General features: G+C 45.5%; 1 protein-coding gene and 1 non-coding gene across 2 annotated transcripts; one reads left to right on the top strand and one right to left on the bottom strand.

The window, feature by feature from the left end:
* Positions 1 to 3,895: 3,895 nt before the first annotated feature.
* Positions 3,896 to 4,029, bottom strand: LOC125615413. Its single transcript, XR_007346072.1, has one exon. It is a non-coding gene; the product is annotated as a small nucleolar RNA SNORA9 (small nucleolar RNA).
* A 1,476-nt stretch (positions 4,030 to 5,505) lies between these two features.
* On the top strand, positions 5,506 to 7,897 carry Vrtn (vertebrae development associated). Its single transcript, XM_048798425.1, has 2 exons — positions 5,506 to 6,253; positions 6,284 to 7,897. Exons 1-2 carry the CDS (start codon positions 5,506 to 5,508, stop codon positions 7,663 to 7,665), a joined length of 2,130 nt encoding a protein of 709 aa, XP_048654382.1. The 3' UTR covers positions 7,666 to 7,897.
* Positions 7,898 to 19,963: the final 12,066 nt, after the last annotated feature.

The raw sequence follows: 19,963 nt of genomic DNA on the forward strand, positions 1-19,963 counted from the left end.
TTTATTCTAGAGCCCAGAGGAGAGCACCTCCTTCCAGCATCCTACCCAGAGCCCTGGCTCAGCCTTTTAAAACCCAGGAGCTAAACACCTGAACTGGGCTCCCAGACCCCCATCTGCTTGCAACAAGGAGAAGGAGGAAGTCAGCCTTGGTGAAGATGAGGAGTCTGTTTGGGAGTCTGTTTTCATTTCTTCCTTATCCCCAGAGTCCATCTGAGGTGCTAAGATGCTGGCTGGACACTCTGGATACCCAATCTTTACATCTTCCCTGCTAATTTCAGGCCAGGGAAGCAGAGAAGCCTGTGTAATTGGAGGGTGTTTGCCTCCTTGTTTGAAGCCTTTTAAGATCCCTTTCAAGAGGGGCCAGCAGAGGCCAGCTGGGCCAAGTCCTTAGATTAGTTCTCACTTTCTGTATCTCCTTCTCTGAACGCACCTGGCAGCGGTCCGAGGGCTTTGCATTGCACTTTCAGGAAGAGTCGGCATCAGAGGACTTGCACCTGAACCCCATCCCCAATCATCTACTTAAGGGTGATGGGCTTCCCCGTGCAGCCCCCGCCCTTCCCACATAGCCCGCATTGCTGGCAGGCCAGCCCATTTTGCATGGCTGAGGGATGAGGTTGGTGTACAATCTCCAGGGGGCTGCTTTTTCTTATCAGGCTTTTAAGGAAGCCAGAAAGAAGTAGGGTCTTACCTAAACTTTTCACTTCTTTGGGGAATTGGAAGGAATGAGATAGGGTGGAGGGTTGAACTGGGTGGGACTGGGAAGAGGAGGTAGGGTGGGACGAGGTAGGGTGGGAAAGGGTGGGATTTGTCCAAGAGGAAGTGTGGCATATCTGGACACTGTTGGAAGAATCTGGACAGTGCTGCATGAATTCAGGCAAGTCAATTTTATCTTTCAGGACCTCATTTTTTAAAAAAAAAATCTATAAAATGACTAGGTTGGTCTCAAAGCAAGGTCCTTCAGAACCTGAGAATTGGGGGGATGTGTTGGAACTATAGTGATTAGGACGGGAGTTCTGGAATCAGACTGCTTACGTTTTGTAGCTTTTGATAGTGGATGGTCTTGGAAAAATTACTTAATTTGACTCCCTGAGACTCCTTTTTTCCCCTCTCCCTCTGAGTTCTGCCTTCTAGGAAAAGTGATGTGCGAATGGGGCAGGGTTGATAGTTATGATGGAGGGAAGGTGAGACCCCATATCAACAAAATTACCTCCCCAAACCCAGAAATTCAAATGTTCACCCCCACAAAAGTCCACAGAAATTTGTAATCACCGATGGAATATCATTCTCTGCTCAGGAAGCAGGCTCTCCTTGATTGGAAGAGCAGGAAAAATCACCTACACAATTTAAATTAATTGTTCCCGCCTTTTTTTTTTTTTTTTTTTGAAATTTAGGTTGAATTACCTAAATTAAATGCATATAGTGAGCAGACAGTAAATGGTGGCTATTTTCCTAATTTTATTTGCACAGTGTCTGGCAGAGCAGTCATTTATATGTAGTGGTATAATGGTGTTCATCAAGTGACATCATGCAGAAAAACAGAAAAACCACAATCTTGTTTGTTGGGATGATTGTCTGCCAGAGTGATAAAGTTCTTCTATGTGCAGTTTGTTCTCAGAGTTCAATTTTTTTTTAATTGCAAATGTATTCTTTTTACTAAGGACTGAAGTTCATCTCTTGAGTCCAAACAAAAATAATAGATTTTTAAAAGTAACTATAAAGTGCATAGAAGATGGATAGATGAAAAACCCAAATACAGATTAAATAATATCTGATGAGCCCTATACCAATTGATATTTGGCGAGAGGTTATAAGACTTGCTATTAAACAGTTTTTTAAAACAGCGTTAGAGACCAAACCCAGGGCCTTGTGCATGCTACCACTGAGTTATACACATTTAAAACATCTCTGTAGCCTAGAAATTTTTCCAAAGGTGATTCTGATTACCAAAGTTTAAAAGGTTTTCCTTCTCTATGATTATCAAGTAAAATTCTGGTAGATGTTTCTTTGGTGCTTTAAGATTATTTTTTACTGAATCATAATTTACATTCAAACACATCACACACCCCTCCTTTTTTGGGGGCGGTATTGGGGAATGAAGCCAGAGATGCTCTACCGTTGAGCTACATCCCAGCCCTTTTTAATTTTGAGACAGGTCTCACTAAATTGACCACACTGGCCTTGAACTTGCCATCTTCCTGCCTCAGACTCCTGGCTACCTGGGATTACAGGCATGTGCCACCTCTCTTGACCCTCAAATAACATCCCTTTTAAGTGAACAGTTTGAGCCAAAAAAAATGTGTATACCTAAACAATATAATTTTTTTTTTTAAAGAGAGGGGGGGGAGAGAGAGAGAGAGAGAGAATTTTTAATATTTATTTTTTAGTTATCGGCAGACACAACATCTTTGTTTGTATGTGGTGCTGAGGATCGAACCCCGGGCCGCACGCATGCCAGGCGAGCGCGCTACTGCTTGAGCCACATCCCCAGCCCCTAAACAATATAAATTTAAGGCTAATTAGAGCATGAACTCTGAGAAAAAAGATCTGAGAAATCAGAAAGGATAATGGATAATGGTTCCCCCCCCACACCCTTTTTTTTCCCCCTTTTTTTGATACTGGGAATTGAAACCAGGGCCTTATATATGCTACACCAGCAGCTCTAGCACAAAGCTGCATCCCCAATCCTTTATTTCTTTTTGTTGTTGTTGCACTTGTACAAGGCCCTAAGTAATTTAGGGAGACCCTGTCTCAAAAAATAAAAAGGGCCGGGTGTGGTGGCACATGCCTGTAATCCCAGCAGCTTGGGAGGCTGAGACAGGAGGATCTAGAGTTCAAAGCCAACCTCAGCAAAGGTGAGGTGCTAAGCAACTCTGTGAGACCCTGTTTCCCTTTACAAAAAACAAAAACAAAAACAAACAAACAAACAAAACAAGGTTACCACTCTGCTTCGTTTGCATTTGAACACTGAAATTAGGATTAGTTTGCATTGAAAAGGGGGTTGGTGGTTTAAATAGAAGATGAATCCCAGGTCCTAAGGAGCATCTAATTTCAGCTACTGGCCACCTCACTAACTTGTGGGTTCACAACAAATTAGACTGTCTTCAAGTGCCTCAGTTTGTCTACCTGTGAATTGGGGATAATTGTACTATCTGCTTTAAAGTCCTGCTGTCAAGGTTAGAACATTGCATGGCAAATAATGCATATTTAATAAATCCTAGTTATGAGATTATGATCTGCACTATGGGTAGACTTGCAGCCCTTTTGAAAAGACTGCCTTTGTTCTAGGGCAGCAATTCTCAAAACTTGATCTCCTGATTTTAAGCACACACCACCATGTGTGCTTAAAATCTGAGGACTCCCCAGGCACCATGGCACACACCTGTAGCTCAGCTGCTCAGGAAGCTGAGGGAGAAGGATCACAAGATCAAAGTCAGCCTTAGCAACTTAGCAAAATTGTATCTGAGGCTGGGGATGTGGATGTGGCTCAGTGCTTAAGTGCCCCTGGGTTCAATCCCTGGTACCCCCCTTCCCTCCTAGAAAAACAACAAAACTTTTCCAGGCTGGAAAACTAAAGTAGTAGAATTCATTATTTTACATTTTTTTTTCAAATAGCTGTAATATCTGGTTTAATAGAACATAAGTAGATTCTTGTATATGTCTGTATAATTGGTTTATTTATTTTTTTACTTTATTTTGTTTGTTTATATGTGGTGCTGAGGATGGAACCCAGGGCCTCGAATGTGCTAGGCGAGCGCTGTACCGCTGAGCCACAACCCCAGCCCTTAATTGGTTTATTTTGATACCTTGTTTTGGTAGAAGTAAATGAAGAAAACACAACTTTACTCAGATTTGTAGATGGAAAAAGAAAGCATTTTTTTTTTTTCCTTTTTTCTTTGATTGTCTGAAGTTCCTATAACCTTGCTCTGGATAGGGTGGGGCAAGGCCTCAATCCATTTCAAAGCTGTACAGGCAAGCACTGTAGGAATGCGACAGGGTCACTGCAGACCCAAGCATGCCGGAGGCTTGCTAAGGAAGCATACTTTGATAGCTTTTTCAGTGGATTTTTAAAAACACACCAAAACTCAAAGTGCATGACTTTTTGTTTTGAACTATGGATTTAACCTAGGGGCACTTCACCACTGAATGACATCCTAGTCATTTTTATTGTTGTTGCTATTATTTTTTGGTGGGGGGATACCAAGGATTGAACTCAGGGGCACTCTACCACTGAACTATATCCCCTAGCCCTCTTTTGTATTTTATTTAGAGACAGGATCTCACTGAGTTGTCTAGTGCCTCGAAGTTGCTGAGGCTGGCTTTGAACTCTTGATCCTCCTGCCTCAGCCTCCTGAGTCACTGGGATTACAGGTGTGTGCCACTGTGCCCAGCTCAATTTTCTTATTTTGAGACAGGGTCTCATTAAGTTGTTGAGGCTGGCCTCAAACTTGCAGTCCTCCTGCCTCAGCTTCCAGAGTTGCTGGGAATATAGGCGTGTGCCACTGTGCCTAGCTAAAACCAATAATCTTCACTGCTTCATTAAGGATGTTCCTAAGTGAAACTAGTCTTTACATTTTTTTCTTTTTTCTTAAATGAGTGCATGATGAAGAACAATGACGGGCATTACTTTGATTCATGATAACCCAATTTTATACAAATGATAGTATAGCAAAAAGGCAAATAATACCTTAGTGTTAAATTTATAGCTTAGTAACATTATGAAGATAGTTTAATTTGCAGACCCTCTGATATAGTCTCAGAATGCTGAGGGTCATGAGAGCATACTTTGAGAATCGCTGTTCTAGGAAAAGGCAGACCAATTTTGATGATATGTGATTGCAAGTCTTTACCAAGTTTAGCAGTACCACTTTTATTTCTGTATTATAGCCACAGCCCTGTATAATACATATTATACTATATAACAATATATTATAGCTACTTTTCACTGTGCCATGCACTGTTCTTAAGATGACTGTATATATAAATCTGTATTTCCATTCATTACTTTCATTATTTCAATTATGCACATAACAACTTTATAAGATAGGGCTGGGGTTGTGGCTCAGTGGTAGAGTGCTCGCCTAGGATGTGCAAGGCCCTAGGTTCGATCCCCAACACCACATAAAAATAAGTAAATAAAATCAAGGTATTGCGTCCAGCTACAACTAAAAAATAAAATTAAAAAAAAAAACAACAATTTTATCAGATAAATTATGTATTATCCCCATTTTGCAGAAAAGGAAGCAGAAGCATAGGATGTTATGTGGCTTGCCTAAGGTGGCCAAGCTAACATCAGAGCCAAGATTCAAAGCCAAGTTCCTGGGACCATGCTCTTCCTCAGTACCAGTGAGTGCCCAAGGAGGCAGGTAGCTGTTACCTGCTGTGGGGAAATGAGAACAGATGGACACCAGCTGTAGGGGAAAAGTACAGGAGTGGATGAGGTACCATTGCCAGGTGTCATGTGGGTACTTCTTCCTAACCTCTTCCCTCTGTCTTTGCCCTGTCAGGATGACTTCTCGGGACCAGCTGGTGCAGCAGGTACTGGGGGAGCTGCAGGAGGCAGTGGAGTCCGAGGGCCTGGAGGGTCTGGTTAGTGCCGCCCTGGAGGCCAAGCAGGTGCTATCTTCCTTCACCCTCCCCACCTGCCGGAAAGAGGGCACTGGTCTCCAGGTGTTGGAGGTGGACTCGGTGGCCCTGAGCCTGTACCCAGAGGATGCTCCACAGAATATGCTGCCACTGGTGTGCAAGGGCGAGGGCAGCCTGCTGTTCGAGGCGGCCAGCATGCTGCTGTGGGGCGACGCTGGCCTCAGCTTGGAGCTGCGGGCTCGCACGGTGGTGGAGATGCTGCTGCACCGACACTATTATCTCCAGGGCATGATCGACTCCAAGGTGATGCTGCAGGCCGTGCGCTACTCCCTGTGTTCCGAGGAGTCCCCCGAGATGACCAGCCTGCCATCTGCCACGCTGGAAGCCATCTTTGATGCGGATGTCAAGGCCACCTGCTTCCCGAATAGCTTCTGCAATGTGTGGCACCTGTACGCCCTCGCCTCCGTCCTTCAGCGCAACATATACTCCATCTACCCCATGCGCAACCTCAAGATCCGGCCCTACTTTAACCGCGTCATCCGACCCCGTCGCTGCGACAACATGCCCTCCACACTGCACATCATGTGGGCTGGCCAGCCCCTCACCAGGCACCTCTTCCGCCACCAGTACTTTGCCCCTGTGGTAGGACTGGAGGAGGTGGAGGCTGATGGTTCTCTGGGGCTAGTCTCCACTCCTCCAGCCCAGGCCACACTGCCACCACCCGCCACACTGCCACCACCCGCCACACCCGCCAAGACCCTCGAGCTGCTTAACCAGGACCCCGGCCTCAGTTACTCCCACCTCTGCGATCGCTATAGCATTACTAAGAGCACCTTCTACCGCTGGCGGCGGCAGTCCCAGGAGCATCGGCGGAAGGTGGCCACCCGCTTCTCCGCCAAGCACTTCCTGCAGGACAGCTTCCACCGTGGGGGCCTTGTGCCACTGCAGCAGTTCCTCCAGCGGTTCCCTGAGATCTCCCGCTCCACCTATTATGCCTGGAAGCACGAGCTGCTGGGCTCTGCCTCTTGTTCAACCCTAGCCCCGGCCCCAAAGGAGGTGCTGGCCATGGAGAACCTGCCAGGGCAGAGGGCTGCCGAGGGCCCGGGGCACTCCCCACTGATGGTGGCAAGCCCTGGAATGGTCGTAATGCAGCGGGCCAAGTTGTACCTGGAGCATTGCATCTCCCTGAACACCCTGATACCCTATCGCTGCTTCAAACGCAGGTTCCCTGGCATCTCAAGGTCCACTTACTACAACTGGCGGCGAAAGGCCCTCCGGAGGAACCCCAGCTTCAAGCCAGCCCCGTCCCTCCCAGCTGCAGGAACTCCCCAACTAGTATCTGGTGGGGAAGGGGCCCTGCTCCCTTGGAAGGATGAGGTGGGGGAGGGGACAGGGAAAGCAACAGGTGAGAAGCTCCCCCCACCCCGGGAGCTCCTGCCCCAGAGAATGCACCTGTCCCGCTGGCAGAGACACCTGCGCAGGGCCGCCTGCAAGCAGGTGCTGAGTGGGCATCTACCCTTCTGTCGCTTTCGTCTCCGCTACCCTAGCCTGTCACCTTCCTTCTTTTGGGTCTGGAAGAGTCTTGCCAGGGACCGGGGCCGGCCTGGAGGCCTGTCCAAATATCGGAGGCGGGCCTCTTCCTTGGGCAGAGAGGGCCAGGAAGGGGAGGAGAAACAGAAGGAAGCTGGCAGGAATGTGACAACTGTAGTGACCCCACCTGTGGGCACCCTGCCATTGGGTGCTTCTTCAGGAAAGGATCCAGAGGAGGCCCAGGGAGGGCCTTCCAAAGAGGAGGCCCCGAGAGAGGGAGCCACAGCTCAGAGTGAGCCCCACAGTGGGTCCCTGTCAAGCCAACCTGTGGTGTCAGTGGCAGGTGGCAAGGATGGCCAGGTGCTGGTGATGGACATGCTCACTACCACAAAGTTCAAGGCCCAGGCCAAGTTATTCTTGCAGAAGCGATTCCAGTCCAAGAGCTTCCCCTCTTACAAGGAGTTCAGTGCCCTTTTCCCCCTCACTGCCCGCTCCACCTACTACATGTGGAAGCGAGCACTCTATGAAGGCCTCACCCTGATTGATGGCTGATGGGAGTACAGAGGGGCTGGGGAGGAAGAGGGACCAGTTTGGAGAGGGTCAAGGAAGCTGAGATGACCCCTGGCTTGGCCAGGATGCCTTTGCTCTGGCTCCCACAGTGTCTATCCTAACTCTAAGAGCATATTTGCGTTATTTTCTGGCTTAAGGGCAGAGAACCAGAAATCGGCCATCTGGTCCCTTGTAGAAAGCTGTAGGAGCACAGATGTTCTTTTTTGCTTGTTTGCTGGTCATATTTGTATTGTTGTGTTTTTGTTTTGATTTAAGTGGGTTGGCCAGGCCCCCTTGCCAGCATTGGAAGCTTTAAAGCTATATTTTTGGGGTGTATAGAGAGGTAGCTAAAGCTGTTTTCAGCTTTTCCTGGGGGCAAGAGGAGTATGATAGCATGGCCGTCTGTCCCCAGTGGGCAGAATATATGCCTTCAGTTTCTTTGGGGGGTGGGACCCTCTTTACTCAAAGATGTTTTCTAAAATAATATTAGAATTGAATCTGGGACAAGCTTCTGCCTCATATCCCCAGTGGAGAAGGTGCCAGGCTCAACATGAGCAGCAGCAGGAACGCACAGGAGGAGTCATGGATGACCTCTAAGCCAAGGCCCTGAGGCACTAAGGCCACTGAGGTGCAGCCTGTCCCAAGCAGAGTGTGGAAAGGGGTGGGAGGAAGGTCTGATTCTTCTGCTGGGGACCCCCAGCCTCTGTCAGCCTGGCTGCTGTTGGGGATCCTGCCTTTCTGCTGAGCCTCCTCTCAGAGCCATCTTCTCAGAGCCATCTTCAATGAGGGTCAGCAAGGGGGCCAGGCAGGTGGAAGACTGAATTTTTATTATTAAATAGTGAAGTTGGAAAACCAAAGAAATAAAGTGATGTGGTACCCACAGCCCTTGGTCAGTCTTATTTGTTCTGCTAGGATGTGACTGCCTATTCCCATTTTCCTCTTTGGTTTATGGGGATGGAGAGTGACCATTTTCTCTTGATGGGACATGTTCAGGACCAGGACTTGGGGGATGAAGGGGCTTGCTTTGGAGACTCTGCCTTGAATTGGATTTAGAAGTGACATTTGGTAAGCTGAGCACCGGGATGGCACATGCCTGTAATCCCAGCTACCCAGAAAGTTGAAGCCGGAGGATTACTAGTTTGAGGCTGGCCTCAACAACTTAGTGAGACCCTGTCACAAACTAAAAATTTAAAAGGGCATATAGCTCAGTAGCAGAGTGCTTGCCTATTATGCAGGAGGCCCTGGGTTCAATCCCCGCCTTGGGTGTGTGTGTAGGTGGGAGCTTGTGCCCTTCACAGTGGTGGGTGGTGGTTGGGGCAGTGGAGGAGATGATTCTGGCACCTGGAAAGCCTCCTCCCCTCAATGGGAAAATCTGGCATATAGGTGTGCTCAAGGCCAGACCTGCACTGACGGTCTATCTGCTGTGCCTTCTATTTAGTTCATCGTGTTATGCCCAGGCCTGCCAGGTCCAGTTGTAGATAGGGAAACAACCTCTGGAGTGCTTAATTTGCATGCTCCCTCTGTCCACAGGGCCTGGCCTTAAGCCCAGACCTTTCCTGTTGGGGTGAAGTATCACCAAGGAAGTTCCCTCATGCACTCCCTCCTGTTTAGGTTTCCTGCAGTGGCTGTCCTTGTGGCCTTGGGAGTCATTCTTGGTTCTGTTCTTTGTTCACCTCTCATTCATTCCATCAGCTTGTGCAATTGACCCTGACTCCAAGGTTATACCCAGAATCCTCCCTTACTGGCCCCTACCCCATTTCCTCTCTTGCCCTCACAGTTCATTTCCATAGAGCAGCCACGGAGACCTTTATGAATCCAATTCATTCCTAATATTCCTTGCAGTCACCTTAGGAACATTTTTATAATCTGATCTCAGACTCTCTCCCACTTCTGTTCCTCTCTTGCCCACTTGCACCAGCCACACTGGATGCATTTGACCTTGAACATGCTACACTTCTGCCCTAAGGGCCTTCGCACTTGTTCTTTTGGTCTAGGAATGCAAGCTTATATCTGAGAGCCACTATTATACCAACCTTTTAAATTCTGTAGAATCCCCGATGCTGGGGCATGCTACCACTGAGCTATATCCCCAGCCCTTTTTACTTTTTTTTTTGGCACTGGGGATTGAATCCAGGGTGTTTTGCCACTGAACCACACTCTCAGCCCTTTATTTAAAAAATTTTTATTTTACTTAGTTGAAAGATGTTAATTTTTATAATTTTATTTATTTATATTTATGTGGTACTAAGGATTGAACTCATTGCTTCACACATGTTAGACAAATGCTGAACTACAGCCCCTTTATATTTTAAGACAGGATCTAGCCAAGTTACCTAGACTGGCCTCAAACTTGTGATCCTCCTGCTTCAAACTCCCGAGGTGCTGGGATTATAGACATGCACCATCATGCCTGACTCTAGGTGGTTTTCATTCCCCTCTGATTTTTTTGTTTATTTGTTTAGTTATTGTGTACCTCCCTACTTCTTCCCACCACCCTGCCATTATGCCCATTAGAACATAGGCTCCCTGAAAAGCATTTTTCCCCCCTGACTTGCTTTATATCACTATATTTTCAGCAGTAGATTAGTTGCTGGTACACAGTAGGTGCATGAATTTGCCAAAGGAGAAATGAATGAGATGGGTGGGGCCTCTATTACCTTTCCTGCTGTTACCCTTTGGGATTTGGTTTTATCAAACCTAATTGGTTACTCTTCCTAAGTATTTCTAAAAAGAGCGTTTTTTTTTTTGTTGTTGTTGTTGTTGTTTTTTTAATATTGTCACAGCCACTCCAAATTCTATGCCAGCAGTTATTCTCATCGTTGATACTGGAATGCTTTTCAAATTGACTCCGCCTCCACTTCCAGCCCTGGGCACTGACAAGGGCCAGAATGATCTTACTAACGCCTGAATCTGATTCATTGCTAGATTTCCCATTGCCCTTAGTACAAAATTCAAACTGAATCCAGTCCCTTACCACCTCTCCAGCTTATTTTTCTCAATTATGTTGTGCTCATCCAAATGTCCTTTTCACCTATCTGTTTTCTCCCTCCCACAGCACTAAACCTGGGGCATTATTGATGCTTGTTGGTCTCACACTCTGGGCTAAGCCCTGGGGTCTCCATGGAAACGCCACCACTGATGGAATCTCTCAAGATTCCATGAAGGGATTGGGACCCAGGCATGTTGCTGTCTAGCCTATGATAGCCCGTCTGCAGCCAGCAGATGGCAATCTGGTGCAGCAAGAGAGTTTCGGGTTCTCAGTGTGCACAGCCCAACTGGTTTGGCCAACCTCCGATGGCCATCGGAGGTTGGCCCCAACCTCTGGTGCTCTGGATTCTTGTATTTGCTCTCCTCCTGTTACTCGGCACCAGAGCAGGTCCTCGATGCCTAGAACAGTGGGTCTAAAAACCATATTGGCTCTGGGGATGTAGCTCAGTGGTAGAGCACTTGCCTGGCATTTGCAAGGCTCTGGGTTCAGATCTTGGCACTGCAAACAATGACAACCACCAACACACTGGATTGTCGCCCTATGAGGGGTGTGGATTCCAGGGTTCCACCCAGATCGGCTGATTCTTGCATTAGACATGGCGGGGCAACATGTGTGCACTAGAGGAATTATCTGGCCTTGTGCGTCACTTTTTCCATCTGAAGATGGGATTTCTAGTCATGCCTGTAGCATGATACCCTGCACATGGTAAGAGCTGGACGAGTATTTGATAAGAGTAACTGGGGTGACCAGTGGAGAACTCCTGGAGTCCAATTCATACTTTCTAGGGAGAGAAGCTAAGGCCCAAGGTTGTCCTCCAGGTTAAAGATACTCATATATAAATGTCTATAAAATTTTTTTTTAGATGTCAATGGAGATTTATTTATTTATTTATATGTGGTGCTGAGAATCAAACCCAGTGTCTCACACATGCTAGGCAAGCGCTCTACCACTGAGCCGCAACCCCAGCCCCTAAAGATACTCTTGCCTTAAGGCAGAAAGTTCCTTTTGTCAGAGGTCAGCACTGAGTCCTAAACCTATGGCAGAAATTTTAGCTTCTGTTGGGAAAACAATTAAAAATGATATTCAATATTTATTGATTTGGGAAAGGTTTTATGAGTAGGGTTAAATTATTCTTGTGTGGAAAAGCCGTTTCCTTTATAATCTGCTTAGAAAGGCACAGATACCTAAGCCGTGACCATATTTGCTAAGAATGTTTCATGCTGATTTTGAAGTTGGCATTTGTTGAAATTATTTGCATCTTTTTCTTGCACCACTTTCTTAGATACACACATGGGGAAAGATTCCAGTAAAATACACAAAGTGTGAATAAAGGAGAAAAACAGAATATGTGAAGTTAGCTTTATATCCATTTCCAACAGACTGCAACAACTGGTTCCAAAAATTTTGTTTATTTTTTTAGTGGTACAGGGGATTGAACCTAGGGACACTCTACCACTGAGCTTCATCCCCAGCCCTTTTAATTTTACTTTTTTATTCTGAGATGGTCTCATTAAATTGATGAAGCTGACCTTGAACTTCCTGCTTCAGCTTCCCAAGTTGCTGGAATTACAGATGTGCACCACTGTGCCTGGCCTCCAAAGATTTTAAATATGAATGTTTCATTGTGAAAACCTAGTTGGAGGAACATGAATAATTACTTTTCCCTCTATTATCTCTATACTTACCTCTGGGAGAAGGGGTCCTATATTTTGGTGGTGATGATTCTATGTACATGACACATGAGGTGGCTCATCAGAAATGTCTCTGGAGTTCAGCACTCAGGTTCTGGGGCATTGCTAGTGACTTTGGGGTCCTGAGTGCCCACCTTAAATCCTAACTTCCCCTCCTGAATGTCTGACAGTGCCTCAATCTTACCAACTGCCACTCTGGGCTAATTTCCCCATTCTCCACTAACCCATTCTTATCTGGGCATTTTTTTTTTTTACCCTGGTTGCTGTAGCATCCAATTATCAGTTGAATTAGCCAGAAAGCCAAGTTGGCCTAGAATGTTCTGTCCCCCAGATCTCCTTCCCAGCAGGACCCTAGGAGCATTGCAGGCTTCACAAGACCGCACACTGTTGGCTGATCACAGGTCATACCCGGGGCCACTGGCCAGGCCAAGTCTGGTTTAATCATCCATGGCTGAGGTACTTGGCCAGTCTAGGGATCTGGCAGATACAACAGGCTCCTATCCTATACTCTCTGATGAGCTGTGGAGCATGCTGTAAACTAAGGAGACAGTCATTGGCCTCAAGCCTTGTGTTTTCCAAGGCTTTGGTTTCCAGGCAGCTGAAGTGTGACATGACATGACAGAGGCTTCCACAGGAAGTGCACAGAGTGCCGTGGGATCACAAGGGAGCACGTGCTGGTGTGGCTTGGAATCTCATAGCTCATCCTGGCTCCTTCCAACTTGTAGCTACTTGGGTCTCACTCTCCTCTGAGAAACGTATGCTGCCTGGGGTCTATGGGAAAAAAAAACCTCTATTGCCCCTCAGGTGATTCTGGTTGCCCTGCTGGGCATGGTGGTGCATGCCTGTAATCCCAGCAGCTCTGGAGGCTGAGGGGGAGGATCACAAGTTCAAAGCCAACCTCACTATCTTAATGAGGCCCTAAATAACTCATTGAGACCCTGTCTCTAAATAAAATACAAAAAAGGGCTAGGGGATATGGTTCAGTGGTTAAGTACCCCTGGTCAATCCCCGGTACCAAAATAAATAAATAATAAGATTCATCCCAGGGCCTGGGGGTGAGGCTCAGTGGTAGAGCCCTATCTAGCATATGCAAAGCCCTGGGTTCAATCCCTGGCACTGGAGAAAAAACAAACTCATCCCACTTTGGTGTCTGTCATAAGTTTCTGAATTATTAGGAAGGAGCAGGAAGGCGGAGAAGCAAAGCTAAAAAAGTGCTTGCAGGGGAAATTGTTCCAGCCCTGGGTGCTGTTGTCCTACTTCTTACAGGAAACTTCCAGAGTGATTTCTTCTCCACATCCCTGGCTAGTGCCACCCAGGTTACCTGTGGGATGTCACTGGTGCGTCCCTAAGTGTCCCCATTGCTCGTTTATCTCATGGGAGAGGAGGGAAGCTTTTAGGGAGATGAGAAGCTGCAGAAAATAGGTTTAATGTTATAAATTTTCTTTACCCCACGGAAAATGACTTTGAAAATAGCATGAAATCCTCTTAACTCTCGAAGGTCCTCTGTGCAAGGCAGAGAGGGAGTGGGGGACAGGGTAGCCAGTCAGGCAGCTGCTAGTGATTTACTTTCTGCTCATGGCTATAGCAGAGGGCAGAGAGGCTACACGGCCTCCCTCTGTTCCAGACAGTAGCCCTCTGTCCAGGAAGAGGAAAAGCAGGGGTGTCGGGAGTCAGGGAGGCCTTAGGGAGCATTAAGTGCTCTGGGCTCCCTCCTCCTCCCCCCAAGCCCAGCCTGGCTCAGACGGGAGCCTCTGCCATTCTGTGTCTTGTGGGTGTTGACAATTTCTAAGTTCCCTGCCTTCGGGCTGAGTTATCTGTTGTCACTGGCAGAATTAGGGCACAGCTAGGCTGACAGTATCCTGACAGTATCCAGGACAGCTGCTGATGGCTATGGGGTCCACTGATCCTCAGAGCTTGCCTTTGTGTGGACAGGATAGAGGCTAGTCAATATTTATTCCATTCACATTTGTGGGGTCCTGGGGGTGAGGGGGAGAAAGGTTACAAAGTATAATAAGACCTGACCCCCTGGAATCATTTGTAAATTATGACTGTATAATTGTTTCTCAATCGTAGGTCGAAGGATTCTCAGGGATTTGATCACTATGATTTTATGTCTTCATTCAGAATCTTAGAAAATAATGCATCATATTTTATTTATTTTTTTTTATGAATATTTTTTAATATTTATTTTTCAGTTTTCGGTGGACACACATCTTTATTTTATTTTATGTGGTGCTGAGGATCAAACCCCGCGCCCCGCGCATGCCAGGCAAGCGCGTTACCGCTTGAGCCACATCCCCAGCCCCAATGCATCATATTTTAAAAAAATTTTTATTTGTTCTCTTTAGTTATTATGATAGTAGAGTATATTTTGACATACATACATGGAGGATAACTTCCCATTCTTGTGGTTGTACATGACGTGGAGTTACACTGGTCATGTATTCATAAATGAACATAGGAAAGTTATGTCCGATTCATTCTACTATCTTTCCTATTTCCATCCCCCCATCCTTCCCCCATTCCCCTGTCCAATCCAATGAATTTCCACTCCCCCTACCTCCCCCTACCCACCACCAATTGTGAGTCAGCATCCGCATATCAGAGAGAACATTCAGCCTTTGGTTTTATGGGACTGGCTTATTTCATTTAGCATGATCGTCTTCAGTTTACCACCAATTTACCAGCAAATGCCATACTTTCATTCTTCTTTATGGCTGGGTTATATTCCATTGTGTGTATGTACCACCATGACTCATCTTTTTTTTTTTTTTAGGGAACTAGAGATTGAACTCAGGGTCACTTGACCACTGAGCCACATCCCTGGCCTTTTTTTGTATTTTATTTAAAGACAGGGTCTCACTGAGTTGCCTAGCACCTCACTTTTGTTAAGGCTGGCTTTGAACTTGCGATCCTCCTGCTGCAGTCTCCCAAGCCACTGAGATTACAGGCATGTGCCACTGTGCCCGGCCTTATAACTCATTTTATTAGATTAAGTCGGAACCCTTGCAGTGATACTTTGCCACTGGCAGACACTTTTATGCAGTTAAACTTTGTTTTCTAAAGTCAGTTTTTCCCCAAACCAGGTCCTTGTAATATGAACTACAACAGAGGATTGACTTGAAGGACTGACAAAACCAGCCACATAGAGATGGAAGAGAGGGTCTTCCCTGGGTCAAGCTCCAGCACACCTCACTGGTGTGCTGAGGGTTGGGAGGGATTTCTGAAAGAGCCTCTTAAAACTCAGTGCAGTGCGTGAAGAAGTCAGGCAGGAAGGAATTGAGGGTGCTAGGCCTAGAGCTGGGAGAAACCCCGAGGATAGGCTTTCAATTCAGTCATTTGCTTCCGGCACTTTGAGACCCCAAACTATTCAAAATGTCAGCTTCCTAAAACTCACCATAACACATTGGAAGTGTGGAATTGGCCACGATAAAGTATTTTTACCAGAGAAATTGGCATATCCTACAAACCAGCCCAGAGGTGCTAGAGCTCCATCAGATGAAAGAAATCTATACAGCTGGCTTTGGTCAGGCTTCCCAGTCAAAATCATGTCACCTACTTAGAAGGGCCTGACCCCAAGTCAAGTCACCTCATTGCTGTTACCATGTCCTTTACCCGCTCATCCCCATCAGAAGTAGTCACTGTCTGGGCTACGTCTGTCTGTCTGTCTCTTCCCACTGGAATGCAAGTCCTCAGAGAGCAGAAACACCTTTTACCCCTCTGCCCAGACATTGCCTGGCACATAGTAGGTGCTCAAAAACATATATCAAACTGGGCACTGTGATGCACACCTGTAATCCCAGCAGCTCCGGACACTGAGGCAGGAGGATTCCAAGTTTAGGGCCAGCCTCAGCAATTTAGTGAGACCCTGTCAAAGAATAAAAAGGGCTGGGGATGTAGCTCAGTGGGAGAGCGCCCCTCAGTTCAATCCTCAGTACCTCAATAAACAAATAAAAATTAAGCAATGAGAAGGTTTGGAGCTGGAGATGGACAGTTTTCTCCAGAGACCCTGTGTAGGCTGCGGTGGAGAGGTGGCCAGTGGGCAAGAGGGAGCCCAATGCTGGGTACCGGTTGGCTCTTGGCCAGACCACATGAGGATGAGACAGAGGATGATTACCAGGAGGGGCAAGCCCCTGTTAGTCTGGGACCTGCTGAACTGGATGAGAATGGGCCAAACCTAACAGGTCCTTGTCTTGAGAATAGGGTCGCTGAGTTTAGCAAATAAGGCCTACCAATTACATTTGAATTTCAGATGAACAATAATTTTTTTTAATATAAGTATGTTACACACAATATTAAAGACATATTAAGTAATTACTCATTGTTTACCTGAAATTCAGATGTAATATGATTGTGTTTCCTCTCTGGGGAGTCAGTGGTGTGTGGGGGAGTGCTCCCTGAGTCTTCTGCTCATTAACTTCCTCCCATCCAGGTGCGTTGTCTGCTCTCTCGGAGCTGTGAGAGGCTGCAGGGAATACCCTCTCCGGCCAACTCCATCTTCACCGCCCTGTTCTGAGAGGCACTGGGCATCTTGAACTTGATCACTCTGAGCTTTCATTTGAGGCCTGGGTGGAGCGAGCTCTGGGCTGGCCCTACACTTCACCTGTAGAGGAATATTACAATCACCTGGATGCCCAGGTCAACTGCAGCCCAATTAAAATCAGAAGCTCCACATAGTTTCATTAACCCACACTATGGTTTTTTTCTTCTAAATACAGCATCTGTCCCCTTTAATTCCATCATCACATTTTAGGCTGTGACATACTCCCAACTCATCTCCCATTCTAGCCATTTCTTTGTTTCTTTTATCAGGGGGAGGGGGATTCAAATCCAGAATCATATGCATTCTAGGTAACTGCTCTACCACTGGGCTACATCCCTAGTTCTCTGTCTCCTTTAATCTATCCTTTCTGCCTCTCTCTTGACACTGGGAATTGAACCCAGGGCCTTATGTGCTGGGTAAGTGCTCTACCACTGAATTTACCCCTAACCCTTTTAGATTTTTTTTGTTGTTGAGACAGAGTCTGGCCAAGTTGTTCAGGATGGCCTCAAACTTGCTGGCCTCCTGCCTCCGCCTTCTGAATAGCTGAGATTACAGGTGTGCGTCACCACACCTGGTCAACTCTATTCTTTTTTTTTTTTTTTTAGAGAGAGAGAGAGAGAATTTTTTAATATTTATTTCTTAGTTTTTGGCGGACACAACATCTTTGTATGTGGTGCTGAGGATCGAACCCAGGCCACACGCATGCCAGGCGAGTGCGCTACCGCTTGAGCCACATCCCCAGCCCTCAGCTCTATTCTTTATGCCACAACCAGGAAGGGAAATTTTGAGATGCAAAGCTAAACAAGAAATTTATCTTGTCATTCTTATTTTCTCAGGAAAAGGATAAAAATAATCACTTTATAGTGGAGAGACCTGGAAGACACTAAATGAAGCCAAGCAATGAAGGTTAACCAGACCAGTGATAAGACATGTGACTGTTGTGGAATTCTTGCCAGAAATTTATAGCCTTGATCGGGGCCTGAGAAAATATCAGACGAACTAAAATTGAGAGACATTCTGCATCGTGACTAGGCAGAACTCTTCAGAAGTGTCCATCTTGGGGTTGGGGATGTGGCTCAATTGTAGAGCACTTGCCTAGCATGCACAGGCACTGGCTGTGTTGATGCTGTGTGATGGTTCATCCCTAGAACCATCACCAAAAAAAAAAAAAGAAAAAGAAAAAGAAAAAAAAAAGTGTCCAGGTGATATAAGACAAAATGAAAAGCTGTCACAGATTGGAGGAGACTAAGGGGATCAGATAATTCAATGCAATGTGGACTCTCGATTAGATCCACGTGGGAAAAAAGGAGTTAGAAAAAAAAAAAAAAACTGGTGAAACATAAATAAGCGCTGTAGTTTAATTAATAGTATCATAACATTTTCCTGGTTTTTATCATTTTATTATACTTATGTGAGGTGTTAATATTAGGGAAATTAAGTAAAGGGTATTTTGGAATTCCTTGGGCTATTTTTATAGCTTTTTTATAGGATTAAAGTTATTTCAAAATAAAAAGAAAATCCTTAACATAGCCTTGGAGGTCCAGTATAGTCTAGCCTCTTCTTAGGTCTCAGCCACTCTTTCAGTATTACAGCCATACAAACCTTTTTTTTTTTTTTTTTCCCTCTATCTCTCTCTTTGCTTTTTGTAGTACTGAGGTTTGAGGTTTTAATCCAGGGCCTCAAGAAAGGTAGGCAAGTGTTCTACCACTGAGCTACATCCCCAGCTCTTCTCATTTTTTTACTTTGAGACAGGAGCTCACTAAATTCTCCAAGGCTGACTTTGAATTTACTATCCTCCTGTCTGAGCCACCCAAGTAGCTGGGTACAGGTATGCACTGTGACATCAGACCTTCCAGTCTTAATGTGCACCCAAGGTTGAGAATCAGTGCTCAAAAGTCAATGTTCTGGATTAGCTTCAAGGCCCAATATAGTCCTGGCACATAGTAGGTGCTCAAGAAATACAACAAATAAGCTGGGAATGTTAGCACATGCCTGTAATCCCAGCAATTTGGGAGGAAGAGGCATGAGGATCACAAGTTCAGGCCAACCTCAGCAATTTGGTGAGGTCCTATCTCAAAATTAAAAAAGTTAAAAAAAAATAAATGAAAAGGTCTGGGAATGCAGTTCAGTGGTAGAGTGCCCCTGGGCTCAACCCCCAGTATCAAAAACCAAACAAACAAAAACAACAACAAAAAACAATAAAAGAAAATACAACAAATATTTGAAGGAATAGTAAAAAAAATCTAATGACAGGATGAATATAAATGTGCCACAAGCAGTGTATAGATCTTGGTCATTAATGATAACAACAATAATGATGTAAAAAATAAAATGAAAATGAACCTTGAACTCAACCCCCCCAAAAAAAAAGAACATTGAAGGGCTGGGGATGTGGCTCAAGTGGTAGCGTGCTCGCCTGACATGCGTGCGGCCCGGGTTCGCTCCTCAGCACCACATACAAACAAAGATGTTGTGTCCACTAAAAAATAAATATTAATTAAAAAAAAAAAAAAAAAGAACATTGAAGACATTAAAATAAATTTTATTTAACTTAGCTAGACACAGGAGGACAGTGTGATTTGACTTATCTGAGGACCTAGTGTCGGCAAATTCATAGAGACAGAAAGCAGATGGAGGTCACAAGGGGTTCGGGAAAGGGGAGTTAAATCATCTACTGGTTACAGAGTTTCTGTATGAGGTGATGAAACACTTTTAGAAATAGATAGTAATGATAGCTGTGTAACATTGTACATATAATTATTGGCAGTGAACTGTAAATTTAAAAATGGTTAAAAAAGCAAATTTTATCATATATATGTGACTGTTCCCCCAAACAAAATAATAAAAAGGAAGTAGGGCAAGGGGTATAGCCCAGTGGTAGAGACTATGCTTAGTATGCATGAGGTTCAGGATTCAATCCCCAGACCATGGGGAAAAAAAATGAAGTACTGATACCTGTTACAGCATGGATAAATCTCAGGAACATGCTAAGTGACAGAAGCCAGACACAGAAAGTCACCTATTGCATCACACACACACACACACACACACCCCAAATATATGTATATATATATATAC

Source organism: Marmota marmota, unplaced genomic scaffold (genome assembly GCF_001458135.2).
Source record: "Marmota marmota marmota unplaced genomic scaffold, marMar, whole genome shotgun sequence".
Taxonomy (NCBI): domain Eukaryota; kingdom Metazoa; phylum Chordata; class Mammalia; order Rodentia; family Sciuridae; genus Marmota; species Marmota marmota.

Excerpts from the sequence above, each read along its gene's own strand:
- Vrtn (XM_048798425.1), top strand. The coding sequence starts at position 5,506 with ATGACTTCTCGGGACCAGCTGGTGCAGCAGGTACTGGGGGAGCTGCAG. Across the intron at positions 6,254-6,283 it reads GGAGGAGGTGGAGGCTGATG|CCCAGGCCACACTGCCACCA; the intron begins GTTCTCTGGGGC and ends CCACTCCTCCAG.